Source organism: Patagioenas fasciata, chromosome W (assembly GCF_037038585.1).
Source record: "Patagioenas fasciata isolate bPatFas1 chromosome W, bPatFas1.hap1, whole genome shotgun sequence".
In the NCBI taxonomy this organism is placed as follows: domain Eukaryota; kingdom Metazoa; phylum Chordata; class Aves; order Columbiformes; family Columbidae; genus Patagioenas; species Patagioenas fasciata.
In genome coordinates this window covers 738370-757170 of record NC_092559.1, presented here as the reverse complement: position 1 = coordinate 757170, position 18801 = coordinate 738370, and the positions used below count along the sequence as shown (strand labels likewise).

Genomic DNA, 18801 nt, shown 5'->3' with positions numbered 1-18801 from the left:
TATATATATAAAACTTCATGAGAGACAGTTGATAAAGGTGAAATTCAGCGTGCTGTCAAAACCATATACGAACGCTCCTGTTCCGGAATCGTCCCGTTTGGTAGGTCCAGTGACCTGTGGTGCCTGCTCTGGGGAAGGCGCTTGCTCATGTCCCCCTTTACATCCCCCGTGCACCACGGCAGCATCTTGCTACTCATACGTTTCTAGTGCTATTCTTCTTGAAAGTCAATTAGCGGGACAATTAATGCATGTGGTGCCCCCCTTGCTGTGGGTTGGTGTGACCCGTGTGTGTCCCGGATGAGCCCTGACCTTGCAGGAGAGCTGAGAACTGCAGCAGAACCAGGGGAAAGCTTCACAGCAAGGCTTCGCTTTTGGAACGGAGCGGGTCGTGTTTTTACAAACAGGTGATTTCCGTAGAGCGAGCAGCTTAGTGAACGCGTCCTGAAGCGAGGTTGTGCCCCCCGAAGGGCACGGCGGTGCCTGGGCCGCACGTGTGGGGCGCGGTGGGAGCAGCAGTTGTGATGCAGATGTCCCGGTACAAAAGGAGCTGACTGCGGGGAAAGCAAACAGACCATTCCCGAGACAATGCCGCATCGGGTCGGGGGCTCCGGCCCATTGTTGTTCTGCAACGGAATAAAAGAGCGGCATTAATTTGAAGATGCTTGTGCATGACATATGGTAATTTCTCTGTAGGAAGGAAGTGTTGGATAGTGACCCCTAAATCTCCGTGTTGACCCCGGGTTGTAGCATGTGTGTGCCATAAGGTCTGCGCATCTTTTCATGTGATAATGTTAGTGGAAGTATAATGTTTAGAACTGCTTTTAGATGCTGTTTGCACCAAGAAACACTGCAGTCTGTACAATACACGTCAGGGTTGGGTTCTGAGCACCGGGCCTGAGCTGGGCTCTCCTCTTTGCTCCCCTGTGCTCCGACACGCTGTGCTCTGCTTGCACTTCTTAGTCCTTGCTGTGCTTGGGCTTAAAATCATTTGGGTGGGGACACAAAGGAACCTGTTAGAACTCCCTATTGCTAATACCTGCTGCAATGCTTGCGAGTGGCAGGCGGGCGGCCCAGGTTGCCAAGGGGTTATTTCAGGGGTTTAACCACCAGTGCAAATTCCACACCTGTCTAAAAAAGCACAAGAAGCAGCAGCAAAGCTCCTGTTTTAAATTCCTGGGGAACTGTGCTGTCAAGCCCAATGTAGCGATCTGAAGACACGTGTGTGATGGCTTTGTTTCCAGAGCTGCGAGTTTGTGGGTGTTTGTGTTTCTCTGCAGCTGCATGTCTTCTCCTCACTGGCATCGCACTTCTTGTAAAACCTAGAGTTTTTTTAAGTTAATATTACCACAGTTCCCTCCAGCTTTGTTCTTCATTCTTCAGTGGTACTAATCTGTTTTTCAGAAGCTGCTCTCCTCACTTTCCTTTTGTTTTCTCTCTTTATTTCTTCTTCTTTCCTCTGCAAGTCGCTCCTGCTGTTGCCTCCAGCACTGAAGCTGGGCCCTCTGGCTCTGACACTGCTCCTCCTTTACATACCTGTTTCTTAGTCAATGAAGGTATTCTTTCCTCACTTTTCTATCTGTTTGTCTTTTACTTTCAACTAATGTCCCTTATCATTGTTATGGCTTTAATTTGATGTGTTTAGGGTGTTGTTGTGGAGGAGTTGATTCTGGAGCCCTTTGTAGCGCTGGCGGGGTGAGCGGATCTGTGCCGTGGGCTGCCTGGAATGGGCTGTCCGAGGGCTCTGGGTTTGCTGCTCTCTGGACCGGGAGGTGGCCAAACCAACCACCCACCCCCTTGTATCCCTGTAGACAAGCTGCTTTAAATCACAATTTTTATGCCCTTCCTACTAAGCTGTAAATTCCTGCTTTCGTGCATCTCAAGCATTAGAAACACTGCTCTCTTGACTTGGAAATTCTTCTGTAGAATCCATTTTTATTTAAAGAAAACTGACATAATGTTGTAGCACCATGAAGAGCTTCATTAGTTAAAATATTTAGATTTTTATGCTCAGTATTGCTGACAATGTAATAATATAGATCTGTATGCTCACCTAAAGTATTTCTCCGGTTTCTCAAGTCGGCGTAGAGCAGCATAATACTGAAAGAATGCTTTTGCATAGAGTGCTTTCCAAGCACCTTTGCAAGCTGTGTTGTTTGAGTTCAATGCGCTTCTCACCACTGGTTTGGCCGTGAAACATTGCAGGGTTGTAGCATGAACACGCCTGGTGAAGGACACTTTAGATGGGTATATAAGGGTAGACAAACGTGGTTGTATAGATTTGTGTACCTTTAAAATGGGACAGAAAACCCTGTGTGGCAATTCATATGCAAAGTTTTCTGTAATAGAATTCTATCACACTTGCATGTAGGACATTAATAAGTACAATAAGTAACACTAATTATGGTTTGAACTGGGCATCTAAATCCTGAACGCAGAACCATGGCTTAGGCTTTTGGGAAGAAATGGCCATAATACTTGTAAGGGCTCGTTGTTGTATTTAGTGCGTGTGTTGAGTGTGTTCATAAGCGTGCAAGTTAACCACCCGAGCGTGTGGAGTGGCTCCTGCACCGGTAGAGACGGGGCAGCCCGCGGCAGAGGGCACCGCTGGGGCGCCCTGCCGCGGCACCGGTGCGGGTTCCCCTCGCGTTCCCGCCCCCGCGCTGGCGGTGCCGGCAGAGCCACTGACGCTGTCCCTTGTCGCAGGCTGGAGCCAGCTGGCCGCCATGCACTGCGTGATGCTGCCCGACCTGCTGGGCCTCGACAAGTTCCGCCCGCCGCTGCTGGAGATGCTGGCGCGCCGCTGGCAGGACCGCTGCCTCGAGGTGAGCGCCTCTTCCTCGGGCGGGCGTGCATTGCGGATGTATTGCTCACCCCCTCTCCTCCCTCTCCCCACTAAGGACAGGCGACTGGGAGGGAAAGGAGGACAGAGAGAAGAGAGTTGGAAAAATTAAGTGTTTTACTGATGCTCCTGATAAAATAGAGAAAATAATACAAAATACACAAAACCAATCCGGAAAGTCCCAACAACTGCGGAGCCGGCACCCAAAGTCCTGGACTGGACTCTGCAGCCAACCGGAGCTGGATTCAGTCTGTCACTGGGCCTTGATTCGCAGGGGCGACTCGCAAGGTCCTCTGCTAATGTCGGCCATAGGGAAAAGGGATGAGATCCTCGATCTCCCGCTTTTATACGAAGTATCACCTGAATGGGATGCTATACTCTGCTGGTCAGTTTCTGGTCACCTGTTCCTTGTGGCCCCTCTTGCGAGATGTGCATCCGTCCTTATCAATGACCTCGCATTCCATTGCTATGTCTACCAAAACATGGATCTGGCCTTCAGGAGAGCACATGTAATAAGAAGGCTTTAGCTGACAGGCAAATTCGCTAAAAGAGAAACTTGGTTTTAACAAAACCAGGACACCCTTAATATAAAAATACAAACATCATTTTCCAGCTCATGCTCCTGCAGGTTTTATATCAGATTCAGTAAGTTAATTTTCCAGTTAACCTGTCAAAATGTTGAAAAAGTGATCACATTTTAATACTTCTTTTTCCCACTTTCTGGACACTGTATGTATTTTCAGAAATTAAAAACTATGGTGATTCCAATAAGAATCTTATTAGAATTAAAGAGACCTTACCCCATGTTTTTCAAGAGGCTGCTGAGTTGCTTTCTATTTCGGAGCATCTCTGCAGCAGCCGCTAGAAGGGTTGTCAGCGGGTGTTTGAGTGGTGGGGACATGGGGGTCCTGTGCGGGAGGGATGTGTGCTCAGGTGGCTTCCTTGGGAACTGCTGGAAACCCATTACAACGTGTGAGTGACGCGAGTCCGCTTACCGCATATCCTTATGCATCAGGGAAGTGCATTTATATCCCATTTGGCCGCGAGTGTTTTTATCGCTCAGCTTCCTTGCACATTGAATCTTTTGGACTAAAACCAAGGTGTGTGAGTGTTAGCGTGTCTGAGCCCGGGCGCTGGGTTGCGTTGCAGGTGAGGGAGGCGGCGCAGGCCTTGCTGCTGGCCGAGCTCCGGCGCATCGAGCAGGCGGGGCGCAAGGAAACCATCGACGCCTGGGCTCCTTACTTACCGCAGTACATCGACAGCGTTATATCGCGTAAGTAATGCCGTGTTGAACCACTAAACTCGGTTACTAGAATTTTTAAAAAATTAAAAAACAAATTGTACACTCATGAACAGTGCTGCAATCTAGGGGGAGAAAATCTAAGGTCAAACACTGACGTTCCTTTTCAAATAATGTATAATTAGATGACGGGAGTTGTTATAAAGGATCCTTCGGCACCCCAGGAGCGTAAGAGGCCTCTGGAAGGAGCTGGTGCAGTGTGTCCATCAGCGGCTGTGCAACACTGGGTGCAGCTCCTGCCCAGGCTGGTGTTCACAGCCACAGCTGACCAGATATTAATACATCAAATAGCTGCTGACCACTAAGCTGCTGTATTTTTCTCCAGTGTTTTTGTTTAATTCATTGCTATTAAAGCAGAGGTTGTATGGACTCTAAGAGTTTGTTCTTGGAAGAACTGTCAGCATCATGAGATACTCCCGTCAATTATCCAGCTAGAAACTTGCCTTTGTAGAATAATGTCCAAAAGCATCTGCCTGATATAGCAAACCAGTAAAAATTCATGCTTTAGTGGATGAGAACATTTGCTTCTAAGTTGTAGGTGTTCATCTTTCCTAAAGATGAGATTATCTTTCCACCGACGAATGTGGTTTCTGTTCAGAGAAAGATCTTATTAAACACCAATTGATTTTTGAGAGATGCGTAATAATGTTATTAAATCTAAATGGAACGTGTAAATGACACGGAAGCGGTTATTTAAAGCGATGCTGAGGATTTGTTGGTCAGATGGAGCTGTTGCTGGTTACAGCGTGTAGCGGGTGCCTGGTCGGGGCACAGAGCGCGATTCGCCTTGGCAGGTGTTCGGGCCAGTTTGGGTGTTCGGATCATTTTTAACTGATTCGGAGGTCAGCTGGACTCAGTTTGTAGAATACAACTAGAGCTGCCCTTTACGCTCAGGAGTAGCTGCTACCTGTCAAACAGCTCAGGACTAGCAAATTGGAGTTAGTTTTGAACACAGTTAATATAAATAAACTATGTGAATTAAGGTTACAGAGTTTGGTTCTCCTGAATGACAGGGCTGAGGAGGCATTTAAGTCTTATTGTCCATGTGAATGGACTTAAAGATGCTGACACCCTGAAGAATATGATATGAGAAACAAAATAGAGGCTCCAAATGTGCTGCTGTCAGTGAAGTGTGCGTATCAGTTACATTGTAAGACACATTTTAAAAGGTCTGGGGAGGAATTGAAGGGGATAAGAACTGTTTATGAACTTGTGAGCAGGGTAGTTTTATACCAGAAGAGGAGAAGAAATATGAAAGCTAAATATTGCTTTGATTCCTTTATCCTCCACTTCTCTCTGTTTTGCCTCTGGATGCAGGGGCAGAAGTTAATAGCAGCATATTTGTGTCCAGCATATGTTGTTGCTCTGCAATAGTTCTCATGCATGATGTAGAGTGTTTCCCTTACCCGTTAACAGGGGTGTTTTGATTAAAACAAGCGGTGATCACTAATAGAGGGGCAGAGGTTCTTTCCCCTTTGGTCTCCAGCATACAGGCGGCTCCTGCTTGGCCACGTTGCCCTGAGCTTCACATTGCTGTGTGCGGGGAGCGATAGATCCGGGGTTTGGTTGGGCCCTGCAGTCCCACGTTGGCGTGTGAGCCTGTGACCCTGCGTCGCGCAGGAGGGCTGGGCAAGTGGTGCTGTGGGTTAAACCTGTGGAGATGCTGCAGGTGTCGGTGGTGCTCAGGCTCCCGCAGGGAGGAGGACAGCTAAGCTTCCAAGGCTTCATCTTGTAGCTACCAACGTTGTCATACGACTGTAAATATTTGCCCTGGCCTTGTCTGCTCCTCCTTTTCACAGCACACAGTTGTTTCTGAGGTGCTGGTGGTCCTGGGGCGTTTGCCACGGGGATGTGTTTTCAGATGACGTTCAGAAAGGGAAAAATGCTGCTGCCCTTCTCTGCGTGCTGAGTTTAAAGAGCAGGGACCATCTTCAGCATCAAATGGATTCTGCAAATTGAATTCTCCTTTCCCAGGGATTTCTTTGCTGAATATCATGCTTGTATTTAATGTCTTTTACCTCAGTTAGTGTGAATGTTTGCTGTGTGGTGGGACGCGGCACGCTCGGGGTGCTGGCTCTGCAACGAGGAACAGACGCGTTCTGAGATTGGTGATGCTGCTGCAGATAGAAAAATGGCCTTAGAGCTAGATTAATTGAGTAAAACTTAAACTGCCATCAGTTGAAATGGGACATCTCATTGAAGTAAAGGGAGTTTGATTGGGCCCCCAAGACTTTGCTGTTTATGTTGGAGGTTGATCATCTTGCTCCTGCAAAGTTTGATTTAAAAGAGCAGAAGGGGATAAGGCAAATAATTCTGTGCTGCAACATTTCAGTGTATCAAATGAATAATAAGCTTAGGGTGCTGCAGTAAATATTGAATTGTAATAATGGTGTTAGTTCTTAATACCAGTGTATATGGTTGTTAGTCTGTAAGATGTGTATCTAATATTTTTAATGCTGCTGGAAGATGTCAGAAAAAGAATAAAAACCGAGAGATATTTACAGTGTGGAAAGGACTCTTAAAGGATAATTTTGTGTATACAGTGTGAAGGGAAATGGGAAGGCGATTGCTCTTTATCTGTTTTGTGGCGTTGCACTGCGTGGTTCACAATAGCACAGGATGATTTGATTTTCCTGCGGTGAGGGTGTTGTTCACTGACTGTAGCGGGTGTCTGCCTGTTCCAGCGGGGGTGCCCACGGAGGCCGTGCAGCCCGGGAGCGCCAGCCCGGACACGCTGGGCGCAGAGGCCAAGGCGCAGGAGGAGGAGCACGACCTGGCCGAGGACGACATCGCCGCAGGTGAGCACCACCGCGGGAACACGGGCTTTGGATGGGCTGGGATGGCACCGCCGCAGGTGAGCACAGACACGGGAACACGGGCTTTGGATGGGGTGGGACGGCACCGCCGCGGGAACACGGGCTTTGGATGGCTGGGATGGCACTGCCGCAGGTGAGCACAGACACGGGAACACGGGCTTTGGATGGGGTGGGATGGCACCGCCGCGGGAACACGGGCTTTGGATGGCTGGGATGGCACTGCCGCAGGTGAGCACAGACACGGGAACACGGGCTTTGGATGGGGTGGGATGGCACCGCCGCAGGTGAGCACAGACACGGGAACACGGGCTTTGGATGGGGTGGGATGGCACCGCCGCGGGAACACGGGCTTTGGATGGGCTGGGATGGCACTGCCGCAGGTGAGCACCGCCACGGGAACACGGGCTTTGGATGGGGTGGGATGGCACCGCCGCAGGAACACGGGCTTTGGATGGGCTGGGATGGCACCGCTGCAGGTGAGCACAGACACGGGAACACCGGGTTTGGATGGGCTGGGATGGCACCGCGGCAGGTGAGCACAGACATGGGAACACCGGGTTTGGATGGGCTGGGATGGCACCGCGGCAGGTGAGCACAGACACGGGAACACCGGGTTTGGATGGGCTGGGATGGCACTGCCGCAGGTGAGCACAGACACGGGAACACCGGGTTTGGATGGGCTGGGATGGCACTGCCGCAGGTGAGCACAGACATGGGAACACCGGGTTTGGATGGGCTGGGATGGCACTGCCGCAGGTGAGCACAGACATGGGAACACCGGGTTTGGATGGGCTGGGATGGCACCGCGGCAGGTGAGCACAGACATGGGAACACCGGGTTTGGATGGGCTGGGATGGCACCGCGGCAGGTGAGCACAGACACGGGAACACCGGGTTTGGATGGGCTGGGATGGCACTGCCGCAGGTGAGCACAGACACGGGAACATGGGCTTTGGATGGGCTGGGATGGCACTGCCGCAGGTGAGCACCGCCGCGGGAACACGGGCTTTGGATGGGCTGGGATGGCACCGCCGCAGGTGAGCACAGACACGGGAACACGGGCTTTGGATGGGCTGGGATGGCACTGCTGCAGGTGAGCACAGACACGGGAACACCGGGTTTGGATGGGCTGGGATGGCACTGCCGCAGGTGAGCACAGACATGGGAACACCGGGTTTGGATGGGCTGGGATGGCACTGCCGCAGGTGAGCACAGACATGGGAACACCGGGTTTGGATGGGCTGGGATGGCACTGCCGCAGGTGAGCACAGACATGGGAACACCGGGTCTGGATGGGCTGGGATGGCACTGCCGCAGGTGAGCACAGACACGGGAACACTGGGTTTGGATGGGCTGGGATGGCACTGCCGCAGGTGAGCACAGACATGGGAACACCGGGTTTGGATGGGCTGGGATGGCACTGCCGCAGGTGAGCACAGACACGGGAACACCGGGTTTGGATGGCTGGGATGGCACTGCCGCAGGTGAGCACAGACACGGGAACACTGGGTTTGGATGGGCTGGGATGGCACCGCCGCAGGTGAGCACAGACATGGGAACACCGGGTTTGGATGGGCTGGGATGGCACCGCCGCAGGTGAGCACAGACATGGGAACACCGGGTTTGGATGGGCTGGGATGGCACCGTGGCAGGTGAGCACAGACATGGGAACACCGGGTTTGGATGGGCTGGGATGGCACTGCCGCAGGTGAGCACAGACATGAGAACACTGGGTTTGGATGGGCTGGGATGGCACCGCTGCAGGTGAGCACAGACAAAGGCATGTTCTGAAGTGACAGACCATAGGAAATGGGTGTTTTAATTATAAGCAGCTATCTTTTGATCTTTTTTAATGCTGATTTACATAGTGTCTAAGCAAAATACCTATATGCTAAATATCAATATCCTTGAAATTGGAATGACTTCAGTGTATTTTAGTATAGCATACTGCAGATTATAGATCGCGAAAGCTGTCTTCTCATGGACTAGGCTTTGTGCAGCTTTTTGGGAAGTCTAACAGAAAACTGGTTCTTCCTGTTGATCTCAGACAGTTTCTATGGCAGCTCTGGTTTCGGGTCAAGTCTCTGGTTGAAGTTGCCTGAGACAGAATTACTGCTGGTGGAATACAAAAACAAGTTTTGATACAAATGAAACGTGACCCTGTTCTAAAAGGACAACGAAGCTTCTTGGTGTAGTGGTCGTGCTAAGGGCGGCATTGACGGGCTGTCTGCACAGAGTAGCGCTGGTGTGCTTTGCACACCAGTGTGGGCTGCACATGGAGGTCGGTGTGTGCTTTGGAGGTCGGTGCGTGCTTTGCACGCTGTTGCGGGGTGCACACCCACGGAGGTCGGTGCGTGCTTTGCACGCTGTTGCGGGGTGCACACCCATGGAGGTCGGTGCGTGCTTTGCACGCTGTTGCGGGGTGCACGCCCGTGGAGGTCAGTGTGTGCTTTGCACGCCGTTGCGGGCTGCACGCCCATGGAGGTCGGTGCGTGCTTTGCACGCTGTTGCGGGGTGCACGCCCATGGAGGTCGGTGCGTGCTTTGCACGCTGTTGCGGGGTGCACGCCCGTGGAGGTCGGTGCGTGCTTTGCACGCTGTTGCGGGGTGCACGCCCATGGAGGTCGGTGATGCTTTGCACGCTGTTGCGGGGTGCACGCCCATGGAGGTCGGTGTGTGCTTTGCACGCTGTTGCGGGGTGCACGCCCATGGAGGTCGGTGATGCTTTGCACGCTGTTGCGGGCTGCACGCCCATGGAGGTCGGTGATGCTTTGCACGCCGTTGCGGGGTGCACGCCCATGGAGGTCGGTGATGCTTTGCACGCCGTTGCGGGGTGCACGCCCATGGAGGTCGGTGATGCTTTGCACGCCGTTGCGGGGTGCACGCCCGTGGAGGTCGGTGCGTGCTTTGCACGCCGTTGCGGGGTGCACGCCCATGGAGGTCGGTGTGTGCTTTGCACGCCGTTGCGGGGTGCACGCCCATGGAGGTCGGTGATGCTTTGCACGCTGTTGCGGGGTGCACGCCCATGGAGGTCGGTGTGTGCTTTGCACGCCGTTGCGGGGTGCACGCCCATGGAGGTCGGTGATGCTTTGCACGCCGTTGCGGGGTGCACGCCCGTGGAGGTCGGTGCGTGCTTTGCACGCCGTTGCGGGGTGCACGCCCGTGGAGGTCGGTGTGTGCTTTGCACGCCGTTGCGGGGTGCACGCCCGTGGAGGTCGGTGATGCTTTGCACGCCGTTGCGGGGTGCACGCCCGTGGAGGTCAGTGTGTGCTTTGCACGCTGTTGCGGGGTGCACGCCCATGGAGGTCGGTGCGTGCTTTGCACGCTGTTGCGGGGTCCACACCCATGGAGGTCGGTGCGTGCTTTGCACGCTGTTGCGGGGTGCACGCCCATGGAGGTCGGTGCGTGCTTTGCACGCTGTTGCGGGGTGCACGCCCATGGAGGTCGGTGATGCTTTGCACGCCGTTGCGGGGTGCACGCCCGTGGAGGTCGGTGCGTGCTTTGCACGCCGTTGCGGGGTGCACGCCCGTGGAGGTCGGTGTGTGCTTTGCACGCCGTTGCGGGGTGCACGCCCGTGGAGGTCGGTGATGCTTTGCACGCCGTTGCGGGGTGCACGCCCATGGAGGTCGGTGATGCTTTGCACGCCGTTGCGGGGTGCACGCCCGTGGAGGTCAGTGTGTGCTTTGCACGCCGTTGCGGGGTGCACGCCCGTGGAGGTCAGTGTGTGCTTTGCACGCTGTTGCGGGGTGCACGCCCATGGAGGTCGGTGCGTGCTTTGCACGCTGTTGCGGGGTCCACACCCATGGAGGTCGGTGCGTGCTTTGCACGCTGTTGCGGGGTGCACGCCCACGGAGGTCGGTGCGTGCTTTGCACGCCGTTGCGGGCTGCACGCCCACGGAGGTCGGTGCGTGCTTTGCACGCCGTTGCGGGCTGCACGCCCACGGAGGTCGCTGATGCTTTGCACGCCGTCGCGGGGTGCACGCCCGTGGAGGTCGGTGCGTGCTTTGCACGCCATTGCGGGCTGCACGCCCGTGGAGGTCGGTGCGTGCTTTGCACGCCGTCGCGGGGTGCACGCCCATGGAGGTCGGTGCGTGCTTTGCACGCCGTCGCGGGGTACCAGCCCCGCTGTGTCTGTGGCTGCGCGCTGTCGGTGGTGGCAGATGTCTGCTTCCAGCGCTGCCCCCTCTCCCTTTGTGCCACAGCTGCTCTCAGAAATCCCGTTGAATGGGAAAAGTGAGCTCTCTTTGTCTTAGAGAACTATTCATACCGTAATTGCGTCCTTCTGGCCGCTCGTCTTCGCTCGGCGACATTAGGCAGAGACGCTGCAGCGTGGGGTTTCCTGGGCTCTCCATGTGGAGATTACTGTTATCTTGTGCTATTTACTATTACATGAAACATTTAATTGATGACCAGTATATTAGTAAATATAACCTACAAGTTCTTTAAGGTTTCCTTTAGTGTTGGAAGCAACTTGTGAAATTTGGGAAGGCTTTTTTTGTGTAAGTTTACTGGGCATCTGTGGTTTGAGATCGCTGTCTTCTTTATGCGACAAGTAAGCTCTTTTCCACCTGTCATCCGGTAACTTCATTGCAGAATATGGATTTACCGCATCGCCAGGAGTAATAACGGTTGTGAACTGGCGGTGTTATTGCTGAGGTGTCTGGACGCCGTTGCCCTGAGGTGATACTGGTTCCCCAACAGTGGGGTGGTGGTGGAAAGCAAAGACCTGAAACCTCTGCGCTTGTTCAATTTACCTTTTTAGACTTGCTGGTGAAAAATGCCATAGATGTTAATAAGGTTTAAAACCTCAAAGCCTGTTTTAATTAATAATTACATATAGCTTATTAAAAGACCCAAACGCGGGCAGACTTTGCTGTGTGGGTACGGAGCATCTCTCACCACTCGGTGAAGCTGTGGGTGCAGGAATTGTTGATCAGCCAGTTACTTGTGATTAAAAAACCGGCAATACGTTATTGCGCCGGAGGTGGCTCGTTCCACACGCCAGCTGTAGTTTGGACAGCTGGCACCGTTCAAAAATAAAATATAACGCAACCGTATTGAACTGCGCTAAAAGATTGTGCTTCCAGTCGTACTTCTTATATGCAAAGACTTTGATTTTACCTACTTACGCAAGAGAGAAGGTGATTAAAGTTCACGCACTTAATTCTTTCACCAGTCTTTGCACTTTGCGAAATAAATAGATCATCTAAGATTCAATAGGCAAATTGCAGCATATAATAGCTATTCAGAGGCAATTAAAGTGCCTTTCTCATGCCGGCATGCGAGCGTGCCCTTTCACAACCTTCAGCTTGATTTGTGGCCATTCAAAATTAACTTAAAAGTCTTGTTTGCTGACAGCTTAAAGCTTAATTGACTGAAAGGCAAACGGAGCGTGGCGTGCGTTCAGCACACACGCATCGGGAGCCTCCGGGATCGCGTAAAACGGGGATTACGGCTCCTCGGCTTGAAATGATCCCCCTGCAAGGTAAAGTCTGCTACAGCTCGCACGAAATGTGTGTGCCTATCGAAGAATACTGGTCTAACCAAGCAGTAAATGAAGCCTGGGCTGTGTCTGCCCGTGTCCGTGGACTCCCGTGCTGAGGGGTGCTGGAAGCTTCCCTCTGTCCGTGGACATTTTGGGGGGTTCAGTGCCTTTGCACCTGAAGTACCCCCCGGGATGGCTGGTGCAAAGCGCCATAGGAGAGGCCCACGTATAAACATTCAGCAGGGATTTGCTGTGCCGCAGCACGTTCGTGAAGCAGTGTTCGATCACTGCAAATAACACCTTGAAGCAGCAGAAGTGTATTTTCATCTGTCAGAAACAGGAAGATCTTAAAAGCAAAATACCTTACATTGTCAGACATGATATGATAGGTACCTTCGAAAAATACAATGGCACCTCACGGGATGTCACCCGTAAATTCTGGAAGTTTTGTTCACCTGCGGGTCGAATTTTAATATGTAGAAGTGAAAGAACGTGCATTCTAATATCGCTCTATTTCTTATTGATTCCCTGGCAAATCACAGCTATCTAATTTCTTCTGCCTTCCTATTGATTTCCAATGGGAGCAACATCTTTTCATAAAGCATCAGAAAAGTTGCCGTTAGGTTTCAAAATGGTTATCATGTAGAATAGTTTTACTCTTAACGTTCCTTTCAATAAAATAATCGTACGTCAGAATGTGAAGTCCAGATCTGTTCTGGTGTTACTGAAGTCTCACCTATGTCTAGAGAGATCCAAAACTCTACACTTGTCTTGTTAACAGCTTGTTAAATGCTGTTGAAAATAATGCCTTCCATTTGCATTCATCTGGCTTTAGTTGGTTAGATACTTGTAGTACACTTGCTTTTTGACGCTTTGAGCACCTCCAAAAAAAGGGACGTTTATTGGTGAGAGAAAGCAGGGAAAGCTCTCTCTGTGTGCTCCAAAATCAAATGTGGTGTTGCTTTACTTGCTTCAGGTGTAACTGTTAAAGGTCTGGGGGTTTTCGGACGGTGATCGACAGCAGCGGCGTCAGGACCCGCGGTTGTGGACGCGGAGTCAGGTTGCTGCTGGCTTCGTATCGCCTCGTTAGAAGGTACTAATTGGTGCTCGCATCAGTGTTTCCTCCTGCAGAAGAGTTGCGGTGAGGCCAGATGGGAGTGTGTAACTGCATGAAAGGAGCTAATACGTATCATCCATGGCTGGGTTTAAGCGAGGCTTTGGGCTGAACCGGGCTTTGGGCTGATTCCGGCTCTGCGGAAGAGCGATCCACTGCCGATTTAGCATGATGCGGGGCTGAGGACGCTGAGCACCACCAGGCCTATTGCTCAGAGCTTCCGACAGGTTGATTTGGTCTCACCTTGAGCAGAGCAGCTGGATCGATGGTGTCGGGCTGGATTTAAACACTGTTGGCTTAAAGTAGCACCACCTCCACAGCAGAAAATCGGCGGCTTAACCCTTGGGCTGCCAGGAGCCGCTCTGTAGCGCTTTGGCTGGAGGTGAACAGGTTCCCGACAGGGTTTGTTAGCCCGAAAATGACCGTTTCACAGCATATGGTGAGGATGATCTGGGGGCTCCGACATCCCTGTGCTCAGACCTCTGATTTGAGACAAGGCCTTACAGGAAACATTTAACAGAGATGAACCTTCTTTCATTTTCTGTAGATGTTTTTGTGGTTCCAGCTGTCTCTAAAAAGAGTATTCTGTGCTTACCTGATCAGTGCCATTGCTCACCGTGAGGGGTTTGCCGGGTCTTCCGTCTCCGGCCGCCGCCGTGTTGCTGGCATCACTGGGGAATATTGTCAGAAAGCAGAGCAGCAAATGTCCTGCCCTTGGCAGCACACACCAGCGGTTAACAGACCTGTCTGATGTACAGTGTCCTGCGGTTAACAGACCTGTCTGCCGGGCAGTGTCCTGCGGTTAACAGACCTGTCTGCCGGGCAGTGTCCTGCGGTTAACAGACCTGTCTGCCGGGCACTGTCCTGCGGTTAACAGACCTGTCTGCCGGGCACTGTCCTGCGGTTAACAGACCTGTCTGCCGGGCACTGTCCTGCGGTTAACAGACCTGTCTGCCGGGCACTGTCCTGCGGTTAACAGACCTGTCTGCCGGGCAGTGTCCTGCGGTTAACAGACCTGTCTGCCGGGCACTGTCCTGCGGTTAACAGACCTGTCTGCCGGGCACTGTCCTGCGGTTAACAGACCTGTCTGCCGGGCGCTGTCCTGCGGTTAACAGACCTGTCTGATGTACAGTGTCCTGCGGTTAACAGACCTGTCTGATGTACAGTGTCCTGCGGTTAACAGACCTGTCTGATGTACAGTGTCCTGCGGTTAACAGACCTGTCTGCCGGGCGCTGTCCTGCGGTTAACAGACCTGTCTGCCGGGCGCTGTCCTGCGGTTAACAGACCTGTCTGCCGGGCGCTGTCCTGCGGTTAACAGACCTGTCTGCCGGGCGCTGTCCTGCGGTTAACAGACCTGTCTGCCGGGCGCTGTCCTGCGGTTAACAGACCTGTCTGCCGGGCGCTGTCCTGCGGTTAACAGACCTGTCTGCCGGGCAGTGTCCTGCGGTTAACAGACCTGTCTGCCGGGCACTGTCCTGCGGTTAACAGACCTGTCTGCCGGGCGCTGTCCTGCGGTTAACAGACCTGTCTGCCGGGCAGTGTCCTGCGGTTAACAGACCTGTCTGCCGGGCAGTGTCCTGCGGTTAACAGACCTGTCTGCCGGGCACTGTCCTGCGGTTAACAGACCTGTCTGCCGGGCACTGTCCTGCGGTTAACAGACCTGTCTGATGTACAGTGTCCTGCGGTTAACAGACCTGTCTGCCGGGCACTGTCCTGCGGTTAACAGACCTGTCTGCCGGGCACTGTCCTGCGGTTAACAGACCTGTCTGCCGGGCACTGTCCTGCGGTTAACAGACCTGTCTGCCGGGCGCTGTCCTGCGGTTAACAGACCTGTCTGCCGGGCACTGTCCTGCGGTTAACAGACCTGTCTGCCGGGCGCTGTCCTGCGGTTAACAGACCTGTCTGATGTACAGTGTCCTGCGGTTAACAGACCTGTCTGCCGGGCACTGTCCTGCGGTTAACAGACCTGTCTGCCGGGCACTGTCCTGCGGTTAACAGACCTGTCTGCCGGGCAGTGTCCTGCGGTTAACAGACCTGTCTGCCGGGCACTGTCCTGCGGTTAACAGACCTGTCTGCCGGGCACTGTCCTGCGGTTAACAGACCTGTCTGCCGGGCACTGTCCTGCGGTTAACAGACCTGTCTGCCGGGCAGTGTCCTGCGGTTAACAGACCTGTCTGCCGGGCGCTGTCCTGTGAACGGTCAGAAAAATGATGTGGAGTATTTTCAAGTACTTTGTTGTGGACACATGAAGAAAATAGCAGGACAGGTGTTATCAAAGAAATCAGCGTGCTGATAGGCAGGAAAACAAACCAAACCCCCAGAAAACAGCCTTTGGGTTTGTTCCACAGTGGTTCTGCTCATCCTTACCTGAATCTGTTTTCAAGTGGTTTTATCAAGCCCTTTTTTGCTATCTAAACACATACATATCTCTGTTTTGAAGTGTGTACCTCATCAGGGAGAACAATAGACACACGTTGGTTCTGGTGTGGCCCCTTCCCTGGCTGACAGTGCTTTAGCAGATACCTTTGGAAAACACAGATTTCATTTGAAAATACTAATTGCTATCACACTAAAATGCCTCTAGTTGTATTGCATAGATGTCATTCCAGCGGTGCGCATTTCAGCTATATCTGGGTGAAGCTGCAGCGTAGTTTGGTTTTAGTCTTTTATAGTTCTTGTCTCAATTATAGGAACAGTAACAAGACCTCTTACAAAATAGGTTGTGTGGATCTCAGGTCTGTTGAATGGAGTGGTTCTGGTTTGTAAGGGTGAGGGTCGCAGCTTTGGGCACATGTCAGGTTTCCATATTCACAGGTAAACTGTGTGGGGCCACTGGATGTTTCTGTAGCGCTATATGGTGAGGAGCTCGCTGGTGAGCCCGTGGGCACGGCTGCGTGTCCCTGGCGTGTCCCCAGCGTGTCCCTGGCGTGTCCCCAGCGTGTCCCCGGCGCGTCCCAGCCCTTCCCGGCCGTGCCGGAGGAGGGAGCTGCCTCTGCAGCAATGGCCACGCTGCCCAGCAGCCGTTCTGCATTCTTCTCCTGATCGCTTGCTGTTGTTGTTATTTCCTCGTCATATTTTTCGGTTCTGATTTCTTGTGAGCTTCCAGGAGGTGCTGAAATTACTGTAATTATTCTTCTGTACGTAGCTTAAAAACTAGAATTGTAGGCAAGCATGCAGCGTGGCTTCGGCTGGTTTAAGAACCATGAGCTATTAAAGGTAAAGGTATTTCTCATAGGCATGTTTAGCGTACAGTTTTCTGAAAGGATTCTGCAGTTTCCTCTCGAGGTCACAAGCAAAGCAGCTTTATGTGAATGTGTTTAGTGTAAGAAAATAGTACACTTGACATGAAGAAGTGGTTGTGATTATTGACAGCCAAGATGAAACAAAGCTCTCTCCCATAGCTCCTCTGTGTTCTTTCCCCGTGTCCCTTTAGCGCAGAGGAAGGCTGACAGCTCCCGGTGCGCAGGTTGTTGCTGATAAGTTTGGGTGTTTGTGTCTCCCCTGGCGTCGCGTGGAAGGACCGAGGACTTTCTGGATTGACCTGTGTGTTTTTGTCAGAGCTGGAAGGGAGGAAGAGGCTGGAGAGCAGGAGTCCGTGTCCCAGGACGCTGCTGCATGGGCAGATCCAGCCCGGCCGGCCGGCAGCCGCTCAGCCCTCGCTCAAATCCATTGATTCCCGCTCCACTTAAACCTGCACAACTTAATTTGTCTTTTAATCCTTTTATTGTAAGCTAGGATAAAATTAATTTTACCCAAGAACTGTGCAAAGCCAATTAACGCGATCTTTAGAGTTATTTAGTAAAGTGCTTCAAACTGTTAGATTTAGCCTGACCTCGTGGCTGCACTCTGGTTTTAAATGAAGTGATCAATACCTCACAGCCTTTTAAACAATTTAAACTTCAGAAAGATTTTACCTGTGTTTTAAAGGCTTCCTAAACGCGCTTCCTATCTGTGACGCTGGCTCCTCTCAGCACTTGTGGACGTGTGATTCTCCCAGATGGAGATATTTTGGGCTGTTTACCGTGGCCGCCGCGGGTTCCTCTTGGGTGCGTGCAGTGGGAACTGTGTTATTTTTACAGCTGAAATGCAGGAGGTTTTTTGTCCTTTGAGCAGGGCAGCTTCTGTTTTCCACATAGAGCTATTTGAGGTTATTAATTTTCTCCCTGTGATAGGGTGATCAACCGTCCTGTCAAGAAAATGGATCTGCGTGTCACCCGTTAGCGTGATTAAACGGAGGCACGGCGCGCTGAGAAAATACCGCGTTTTCCTGAGACAAATGGAAGTGTAGGAAGGACTGCTTCTAGAGACGTTATTTCATTTGAAGATCTCCCAACTGGCTGTCAGTTTATTTCTAGGAAATCATTGCAATTAACTGCATGTTTCTGCTAGTAATTAAAAAATCAAAGGGATGGGGGGCAAAAATATTTAGAGGTTTTTTTCCTCTGTCATGTGGAGGTTTTGGGAAGGGGTGTTACCAGGGAGAGGGTCGGGGTTTGGGGTTCTCTGTTGGTGTGGTGTTTTTATAGTTTCTTGGGTTTATTTGGGTTTTTTTGAGGCAGAAGATGCCACGTTACAGCAGTGAGCAGGGTAGAGACTGACACACACCGCATCGCTCACGAAACCCTCTGAGAATATTCCCCACCGCGGTCTGGTTGGAACTGATAGTTTGGCTCCTCAAGAGTCGTCTCCTCCGCATCCGGGCGCTGGAGCCGGGGAACCGGCTCCGTTTTCCCTCGGGATCCCGTGTTAATTCCAGACCTAGCGGGCTGTCAGACTGAACGCAGCATCGTGTGCCATGCAGCGATGGAGCTCCTGTCCCACTGGGGCTCAGGGCCGCCCACTGGTTCGGTGTTTGCCGTTCACATTGAAACGGGAAAGTTCTGCTGAGCCAGGCCTGTGATTTGAAGGATGCTCCGACATCCATCTTGGGATCCAGCGAAGGGCTGACTTCACCTTGCTGGAATCAAGCGAAAGGTGGGACGGTGCAGCACCAGATTCCAAGTGGAAGCAGCCCACGGGTGGGTTTGTGTTCAGCCCACGGGTGGGTTTGTGTTCAGCCCACAGCAGGTCACCACTCGCCGCCCATGGTTTCCCCAGCCCTGCCCGGCAGCTGCTGGTGGCCGTGTTAGAATAGGAATCCATAACCGGGGCTGTGCTCATCCAAGCAGGGGAAGAAACGAAATTAAACTCTATAAAACAATCTTGGATCAGGAGTTGGTGCCAATTCATCTTGATCCGAGCTGTCAGG

At 52.2% G+C, this 18801-nt stretch overlaps 1 protein-coding gene across 3 annotated transcripts in view; it reads left to right on the top strand.

Moving 5' to 3' along the window:
- The window catches only part of LOC136114602 (WD repeat-containing protein 7), a 63650-nt gene that overhangs the window by 22660 nt on the left and 22189 nt on the right, over positions 1-18801 (top strand). For 2 of the 3 annotated variants that reach the window (XM_065859990.2, XM_065859989.2), the window contains exons 17-20: positions 1464-1553; positions 2704-2822; positions 3989-4112; positions 6824-6937. In XM_065859990.2, coding sequence (XP_065716062.1) covers positions 1464-1553; positions 2704-2822; positions 3989-4112; positions 6824-6937 — 447 coding nt within the window. The remainder of the gene's footprint in view (positions 1-1463; positions 1554-2703; positions 2823-3988; positions 4113-6823; positions 6938-18801) is intronic. The other variant, XM_065859991.2, reaches the window with a different exon arrangement.